The sequence below is a fragment of the Berghia stephanieae genome, chromosome 6 (assembly GCF_034508935.2).
Source record: "Berghia stephanieae isolate SIO BIC M18660-M18661 chromosome 6, UCSD_Bste_1.3, whole genome shotgun sequence".
Lineage (NCBI taxonomy): Eukaryota > Metazoa > Mollusca > Gastropoda > Nudibranchia > Aeolidiidae > Berghia > Berghia stephanieae.
Window position 1 is genome coordinate 24,119,094 of NC_088365.1, and position 10,191 is coordinate 24,129,284.

The window sequence follows — 10,191 nt, forward strand, 5'->3', positions numbered from 1 at the left end:
ACCACCACATCATCATCGTTACCACTACTACTACAACCACCACCACCACGACATCATCATTACTGTATGTATGTATGTATGTATGTATGTATGTATGTATGTATGTATGTATGTATGTATGTATGTATGTAGGCATGCATATACGATGGTATGCTGGTTTGTATGTATGTCTGCATGTATGTATGTATGTATGTATGTATGTATGTATGTATGTATGTATGTATGTATGTATGTATGTATGTATGTATGTATGTATATGTGTATATATGTACGCTCATTTCTTTTGTATACATGTGTAGAAACAATGTGCAAGCGTGTATGTTCGTGTATGGCTGTCTGTATTTGTAAACGTGTTGATTTTCATACCATGAACCAAACTGAGCATTGTTTACCTCACATGAATTGCCTTTAATTTGGACAATAAAGATTATTATTATTATTATTATTATTATTATTATTATTATTATTATTATTATTATTATTATTATTATTATTATTATTATTATTATTATTATTATTATTATTATTATTAATGTTTTTATTAGCACATCCTCTGTTATAAGTAATTTATATTGATTCTTGTCTAATTACAATAATACGATTATGTCGAAGACAACGAGAAAGTATGGTTTGATTTGTGTTCTGTATAATCAATCTGCTTGAAAATAAACCTCTCTCTCTCTCTCTCTCTCTCTCTCTCTCTCTCTCTCTCTCTCTCTCTCTCTTTCTTTGTCTATCTATCTGTGCGCACGTGTGTGTGTGTGTGTGTGTGTGTGTGCGTGTCTGTACGTCTGCCTCGATCTCTTCCATCTATCTATATTCCTCACCTCTCTTTTACTTTACTTCTCTTTGAAGACTTGACATTCTTAATATAGGGTAATACGTTGCGAAAGTAAATACAAAGACATTGTGCACTAGTGCCGCGCTGAAGACCGGTCTAGACCGCGGTCCGACGGTCTTTTAGCTGTGAACCGAAGACCGGTCCCATAGGGGAAGATCGGCGGCGGTCCTCACTTCTTATCACCTTTCAACTAGTGCGGGGCGGTCCTTGCAAGGACCACGGTCCTACGGTCTCGCGCCATAGCCTACTACTTCCCCAGCGCAGGGTTGCCAGATTATTTTTCAACAAAATGCCAGGGGAAGACTCAAAAAATGCCAAAACACTCAAAAAGATGCCAAAGTCTGTTGACTCCCACCCCCACTAAGAAAACTACTCACTTTTGATAGACAATTTACTATCATATCCTGGTGGCTTGCGTGTTTTCTTTTCTTTTTCTTTTTTTGTTTTTTTTTTTTTTTTTTTTTTTTTTTTTTTTTTTTTTTGAATTATACTAAATTTCCTGTTGGGGTAATTATTTACCTACTGACTACTAAGTGGAGTGCTAAACCACTACACCACGGTTGGTTTTTAAGAATGAAAAAGAAATGTGAAGATGTTTGTTTTTACGCGTTTAGAAATAATTAAGAAAAGGTGTCATTTGAAGTATAATATACAAGAAAAGAAAATGCCAAATGAAAATGCCAAATGCCAAATGATTTTTCTAATGCCAAACGGTTTTCAAAAATGCCAGATTTTTGGAATCTGGCATTTAAAATGCCAAACTGGCAACCCTGCCCCAGCGATTTGTTGCTTCGGTTGCCTATCTTCCACCAATCACCACCCATCCCACTTAATTAATCGCACCCACCCCCCTTTGCCATACACTAAACGACACAGACGACCATACAGGCAGACGACCAGCAACCTCCACTCCGCAAACCACCCTTTCGTGTGTGAGATGGGGGGAACAGGAGGCGCACGCCTTGGACGATTCCATTATACGGGGTAAATTTCAAAATTTACTACACCATAATGATCGCAATGACAATGATCTATGGTGAAGGCATGACCCCTCTTCTCTAATGGGTTATTGTTTGAAATGTATGTGACTACTAAAGATGTGTGTGTTTGTGTGTGTGTGTGTGTGTGTGTGTGTCGAACCTAGCAAGTAGCAAATCCGATTTTTTGTTTTCTTTTGTCCATCTCTTGTCACCACTCCTTTCTATCGCAGTGTTGTCATTTAAAATAATACAATAATATTAAAATTTCGTTGGTGTTTTTACTAATCAAATAATATGAGTTTCATTAGTTTCTTCCTTCCAAAAAACCCAGTTATAACGTCTGAATTTTAAAAAAGTCCAATAGAATATTTGGGGACCCCGATAGCTCAGTTGATAGAGCACTCTCTTTATACGCAAAGGGCCAGAGATCGATCCTGGGTGCAGTCGATTTTTTTCTGAATCCCTGTCTACTCAGCAATGAATGGGTAGCTGAGTTTGTTAGATCTGGCGAAAAGTCACCATCGACCCCTCTTATTACCTCATCCACCCCCTCTTATTATAACTTCACGTCTCTCTCTTACTCTTCAATGCTCGCTGCCCTCTAATGTGTGTGTGTGGGGGGGGGGGGGGGTAGGAGTTGCGTGTGTGTATCAACGCCACGAACAACTCGATCAACGCCTTGGGCGATGCCATTATCTCCGTTAATGGGGATAAATTTCAAATTTTATTAAATTATCGAAGTAACAATGAAGTACGGTGAGCAAATAAAGAAGGCATCACCCCTCTTCTCTAATTAGGTTACAATTTGAAATGAGTGTGACTACTCCGTGTGTTTTACTCCTGTAGACCACGGTTTTCATCGTGTAGCGGTCTTTAACGGTTCAAGAATGAACGATCCCATGGTCTCAAAGGTCAAACCGGTTCGAATTTCCAACAGTCTCTCAGGAATGTTCAATGTCAAAAAGGACCGGTCCTAGGACCGGTCCTTGCGGTCTTCATTTCCCAAGGACCGTAGGACCGTGGTCCTTAAGCTTGCCAAGGACCGCCCCGCACTATTGTGCACTCTCTCATTGCCACAGGAAACTTCACATACCCCTCCCTCTCTTATGTCTGTGGCTGGCTTGACTGCAGCTGGTTATGATGGGGGCTGCCAGATGGCCAAGTTCAAAATTGGTTACTAAGAAACGCTTTTCTATTATTATTCATTTTTTTTAAAAATCTTTTATTTTTAAGAAATGAAAAGATAAGTTTATCCAACTGTAGTCGATTGTTTTGTTAATCAAAACCAATGAGTTTTTCAAGGGAGTCAGAATGCTTGTGGTGTTTGGCTATTTGGGGTCTATTTGACTACTTGGGCAAGAAGAAATCTGGCTGTCTGGCAGCCTTGATTATGACCGTTCGTCGCATCACACACACACACACACACATACACACACACACACACACACACGCCATCAAACAGTTGTTGATGGTGAAGGGTTGAGACCCCCCCCCCCCTCCCACCACCATCATCCCGCTGTCACCTTAACATTTCATATTTATGTCGCGCCAAAAGTTGTCGGCCGCCCCCACCTCCCATAATTTCTCACTGGTCGTCATCGCCTCTTGTGTGTGCGGGAAAAGGTCGTGCCTTTCATTTCATTATTTGAAAAATAAATGAACAAGAATGGTGTGTTTTTATTTGGTAGGTAGATAATAATAATATTTAGCAGGTTCCACACCCAGACACACACGGATTGCCCGGACACGATGATAACGATGCCGACGACAATGGATGACGATGATGATGATGATGATTATCGTGTTTCTGTTTTAAAAATGAAATACTTTAGCAGGCTCCACCCCCACACGGATAGACCGGACCCGAAGATGATGATTGTGGTATTGCTGGCTGTTACGGCTGTAATGAGGTTGATGATGATGATGATGACGATGGCGCAGATGGTGATTATTTGTTCGGTCGCTCAGTGGTACGGTGTCTCTTGTCACAAAATCAAGCCTTGTCAATGGCCAGATGAGTGACAGTGATTGTTAAAAATTGTGATCCAGACGTTACGTCCGTGTGTAAGGCACTTGACTCAGGTGTGAATGTATTCTTATCTTATAAGCAATGACGGGTATTGTAAAGAGCTTTAATACAAAAAGACTCCAAACAGCGATCGGTACCTACTGTACGAAATGGATGTATGGTCGATATTAGTGCGGGGCGGTCCTTGGCAAGCTTAAGGACCACGGTCCTACGGTCCTTGGGAAATGAAGACCGCAAGGACCGGTCCTAGGACCGGTCCTTTTCGACATTGAACATTCCTGAGAGACTGTTGGAAATTCGAACCGGTTTGACCTTTGAGACCATGGGATCGTTCATTCTTGAACCGTTAAAGACCGCTACACGATGAAAACCGTGGTCTACAGGAGTAAAACACACGGAGTAGTCACACTCATTTCAAATTGTAACCTAATTAGAGAAGAGGGGTGATGCCTTCTTTATTTGCTCACCGTACTTCATTGTTACTTCGATAATTTAATAAAATTTGAAATTTATCCCCATTAACGGAGATAATGGCATCGCCCAAGGCGTTGATCGAGTTGTTCGTGGCGTTGATACACACACGCAACTCCTACCCCCCCCCCCCCACACACACACACACACACACACACATTAGAGGGCAGCGAGCATTGAAGAGTAAGAGAGAGACGTGAAGTTATAATAAGAGGGGGTGGATGAGGTAATAAGAGGGGTCGATGGTGACTTTTCGCCAGATCTAACAAACTCAGCTACCCATTCATTGCTGAGTAGACAGGGATTCAGAAAAAAATCGACTGCACCCGGGATCGATCTCTGGCCCTTTGCGTATAAAGAGAGTGCTCTATCAACTGAGCTATCGGGGTCCCCAAATATTCTATTGGACTTTTTTAAAATTCAGACGTTATAACTGGGTTTTTTGGAAGGAAGAAACTAATGAAACTCATATTATTTGATTAGTAAAAACACCAACGAAATTTTAATATTATTGTATTATTTTAAATGACAACACTGCGATAGAAAGGAGTGGTGACAAGAGATGGACAAAAGAAAACAAAAAATCGGATTTGCTACTTGCTAGGTTCGACACACACACACACACACACACACAAACACACACATCTTTAGTAGTCACATACATTTCAAACAATAACCCATTAGAGAAGAGGGGTCATGCCTTCACCATAGATCATTGTCATTGCGATCATTATGGTGTAGTAAATTTTGAAATTTACCCCGTATAATGGAATCGTCCAAGGCGTGCGCCTCCTGTTCCCCCCATCTCACACACGAAAGGGTGGTTTGCGGAGTGGAGGTTGCTGGTCGTCTGCCTGTATGGTCGTCTGTGTCGTTTAGTGTATGGCAAAGGGGGGTGGGTGCGATTAATTAAGTGGGATGGGTGGTGATTGGTGGAAGATAGGCAACCGAAGCAACAAATCGCTGGGGCAGGGTTGCCAGTTTGGCATTTTAAATGCCAGATTCCAAAAATCTGGCATTTTTGAAAACCGTTTGGCATTAGAAAAATCATTTGGCATTTGGCATTTTCATTTGGCATTTTCTTTTCTTGTATATTATACTTCAAATGACACCTTTTCTTAATTATTTCTAAACGCGTAAAAACAAACATCTTCACATTTCTTTTTCATTCTTAAAAACCAACCGTGGTGTAGTGGTTTAGCACTCCACTTAGTAGTCAGTAGGTAAATAATTACCCCAACAGGAAATTTAGTATAATTCAAAAAAAAAAAAAAAAACAAAAAAAAAACAAAAAAATAAAAAGAAAAGAAAACACGCAAGCCACCAGGATATGATAGTAAATTGTCTATCAAAAGTGAGTAGTTTTCTTAGTGGGGGTGGGAGTCAACAGACTTTGGCATCTTTTTGAGTGTTTTGACATTTTTTGAGTCTTCCCCTGGCATTTTGTTGAAAAATAATCTGGCAACCCTGCGCTGGGGAAGTAGTAGGCTATGGCGCGAGACCGTAGGACCGTGGTCCTTGCAAGGACCGCCCCGCACTAGTTGAAAGGTGATAAGAAGTGAGGACCGCCGCCGATCTTCCCCTATGGGACCGGTCTTCGGTTCACAGCTAAAAGACCGTCGGACCGCGGTCTAGACCGGTCTTCAGCGCGGCACTAGTCGATATGGCGTGCCGGAGGAATAAATTAAATTAAATATTGTGAAGTTCATTGAGCATGGTAAATCCTTGGAAATGCGCTTTGAACTAATACACCTGCTAGACAACTCCGATTCCAATATAAACGACTGATTAATGTTCCCATATATAAACTATAGTTAGCTGACAATCTTTCTTTGTCGGGACTCCAAAAGTATGGAACAAATTAGACAAAGAAATCAAAGGGTCTTTTAGGAGCACTGATTGATTTTAGATTGATTATTACATTGAAATGTGTTGATATTTATTTTATCCATTATTATTAGGGTGGTGGTGGTGGTGGCGGTGATGATGATCCCGCTGATATGATGGTGATGATAAATAAATTAAACATAATTCCCTTTATTCATCCCATAGTGGAGATTCGTCTTTCGGTCTATTTTAAGGGAAGACTGGAATAACCCAAGCGACAGCCGCAGTGCAGCGCCGCAAATTTAGTTAGGGCAAGGGGACTTGCTCAAGACCACTCAGCGGCGGGTGATCGAACTCGGTACCTTTCGGGTGCCAACCAAAAACCGCACCGCTGCCCCTGATGATGATGATGATGATGATGATGATGATGATGATGATGATGATGATGATGATGATGATGAATATGATGATGATGATGATGATGATGGGAACTAACAAAGAATACACAGGCATCTAAAATTGAAACATTCCATATTCAAAGCTAATGTTTTACTTTTAAAAATTGAGCTTTACAATATCTACTAAATGTGATCAAAGCGCTTTGTAAAGGGGTCCCTGGTCAACAGCAATTAATATGTAGGACGGGACATGCCGCTTGTTAGGCGATATTACAATTTTTCAGACAAAGACAACGCTGTTAACGGCCAGGTACTCATTTTACACCTGAGTACGGTGAGAGAATGTGAGTAAAGAGCCTTGTCCAAAGACTCAACTATGCACCGAGCGCGAGGCTCGAACCCAGGACTTTCCGATCCGAAAGCGGGTGTCATACCACTAGACCATTATAATGCACTAGACCCATGGTCGACTAGAGTACTATAGTTACGTCATGACTAGACCACATAGCCGCACTACTGTAGGAGTGTTCATTGATAGATGGATGCGTGTGCGTCACAGAAATAGCCTTAGTGTGTGTGTGTGTGTGTGTGTGTGTATGTGTGGTGTGTGTTGATAGTCAAACTTTAGTAGGTTTAATGAAGTCTTGTCACACACGCGTGATACACCTATACGAATTTCCCTGCCACTGCCACCCAGACACACTAACATCTGACTAGGAGTGAGGGCTGTGGAAGAACCACAGACTACCGTGTGCAAACGTTGGCGATTGGTATCCATAGCCCTACTATGACTCTTTTAGTACGCCATGTTGGTATCGGATGGCAAACTGTGATCGTTTGAATTTGAAATGATTCGAAACACTCGTTACCCCTCCGCTCGCTCGGATCCTGATCGTCTCAAGCTCGTCTCACGTGTCAAGATCGTCTCAAGCTCGTCTCAAGCTCACAACCCGCCTGATCGTTTTACTGACTCGATCGTTTTACTAACTCGCTCTTCCGGCATTGAGATCGGACGCTGACTCGTGGCTTCTAGCTCGATCGTCGATCGGGTAAAAGCGATCAAATAACCCAACACTACTTCACACTCTTCCGTTCCAGATCTGTACACTGTTCTTGACTGGTTTTACACGTTTAAAAACAGGGCGGCAGGTGCGTAGTAGCAAGAGCATGCAGTGATCAGATAAACCTAATGGGGCACGGGGTAAACATTTATAACTATTTTTAACATTACACAGGAATAAATCTGTTTTTTGGTCCCTTTTCTCGCAGTTCACGTATTGATAAAGTCCGGGGAGAGTGAAATCGTTACATTGGTTAAAATCACCGTGACCATCAATACGGCGTCTTCAATTAATCTGAATGTCCTGTATTTCTTTCCTCAAAATATTTTTTGATGTGTTGTCTGATGATGGTGGAATGTAGACGTTGATGATGATTACATAATTATATTCACGGGGTAGATAATATGGTCGTGACGAAACAGTAAGAAATTCTATATGATCGTCACAGTACACTTTCTTTATCTGACAGTTATTGGGGTGGCACCATCTGTTGTTAATATGTGACCCTCCGCCTCGAAACGGTATTAAGTCGGATTCTTCAATTTTTGGTTTTTGGTACCCAATCATTGCTTATTTTATGCTTTAAAATTTGATATCAAATTGATAAAGATTATTCATTACCGAGATATGATCGTTTCAAATAGGGAATGTGTAAAAACCAAGTTCTGAGAAAATCGACTTTGAAGTGAGGCACCGTTTTCATGCACAGTCAAATCAATGGGCAAAGAAACTCCTTAGATACGGGCATTGAAACTTTGACGAGAATAGTAAAATTTGCAGAGACGCCAATTTTCAATTTGACTCACAGGTATTTCAGACACCACTCGGAGGATTTCAATGCCGAAAGAGGAATTTCCGCACAAAAAAGTGAATTGGGACGGTATTTGGTATTGTGTTTAAATATTGTATAGATAACTGATTAGAACTATATTATGATATATAAACATATTACCGAATACAGCCCCAAAGTTTCCTTATTTCCAATGTAGTAAAGCTCCAAGACGTAATGGTAGTGATTGTAGTAATGGTGGTAGTTGTGGAATTTAATAAGGAATAATGGCAAAGGACATCTTGCAAGTCCATAACGTTTTAATCAGAAGAGAGACAATGTCAACAACCAACGGACTTAACTCTATGATAAAAGATAGTAACTAATTGCAGTACAAAAACTAATGACGTCATTGTTCATTGATATTTCAACACTCCCCCTGAATTTGTACAACTAAAAACAACTATACTTTATAAACTAAAGCATCCCATCATAAATTTCAATCCATGATCAACTTGTATCAAATTCACAATAACAATGCCCATGATCATTTGCATTAGTATAATGAACACTCAAACTTTATAAGAGTTTTCCTCCCACAGAGTTAAATTTTAAAAAACGGCAAATATCAATTTGCTATATAAAAATGTAACAAAATCAACAATCTACACCCAGTAAAGTTATCAATTTTACATTTTAAAAGTACGTAACTAATAAACAAGCTATACAGTAAAGTAGAAGCTCCTAAACTTCAATTTGTCAAAATTAGTTCAAATAGGTTTTCTTATCCCCATCAATGATCTTAGTTTCACAAACTGGTCTTTTGGTAAAGCTTTTGTGAGAATGTCTGCTAACATTTCCTGTGTTTTACAATATTGTAACACAATATCACCCTGGGCAATCTTATCCTGAACATAATGATACTTAATATCAATGTGTTTGGATCTCTTTGACCCTTGACCATTAGCAATACAAATTGTACTTTGATTGTCCTCATAAATAACCATTGTTGGTTCATTAACAGTAACAGTACTGATCTGAGTCATCAAAGAGTTCAACCATGTTGCTTCCTGAGTCGCTGATGCCAAAGCAATATACTCAGCTTCAGCAGTTGAGAGTGCAACACAATTTTGTTTCCTACTCCCCCATTGAACAGCCCCTTCTGAATTAAGAAAAATGAACTCAGAAGTAGATTTTCTATCAGAAGTATCACCCGCCCAGTCAGCATCTGAGTAACCAACACAAGCATAAACATCATCTGAGTTAACATTATTTGCAGTATACACCAGGCCAAAATTTGTTGTGCCCCTTAGATATCTAAAGATTCTTTTTACTGCCACCCAGTGTTCCTTACATGGGTCTGAGGAGAACCTAGCAACCAACCCTACAGCATATGCTATGTCTGGCCTTGTTCTATTGCTTAAGTGTAAGAGACTGCAGACACTGCAGACTTGTAATTTTGAGGATCAACTCTTTCACTGTTTTCATTTCCAGGAGTAAGCTTTTGGCTGTTGCAAACCGGTGTATCAGTCGGTGAGCAATTTCCCATGCCAAATTGGGTAAGTATTTGTTTGGTGTAGGATTCTTGTCCCTTCCAAATGCTCCCATTCTCTTGTCTTTTAAATTCAACACCAAGAAAGTAATCCAGTTCACCAAGATCTTTCATTTCAAACTTGTTGGAAAGGTCACTTTTGACTTGAACAAGTTCTTCTGCATCTTTGGTTATAAGGATCAGATCATCAACGTAAAGGCAAATAACGAATTTATCACCCTTTGTTTTCCCTCGTACATAGACACATGGATCCACAGTTTTCT

General features: G+C 40.2%; 1 protein-coding gene across 1 annotated transcript in view; it reads left to right on the plus strand.

The window, feature by feature from the left end:
- The window catches only part of LOC144975810 (uncharacterized), a 15,428-nt gene extending 6,444 nt beyond the window's left edge, over positions 1–8,984 (plus strand). Inside the window, exon 3 of the mRNA XM_078919998.1 lies at positions 8,937–8,984. Within this exon, the coding sequence (XP_078776124.1) occupies positions 8,937–8,984 (48 nt within the window). The remainder of the gene's footprint in view (positions 1–8,936) is intronic.
- Positions 8,985–10,191: the final 1,207 nt, after the last annotated feature.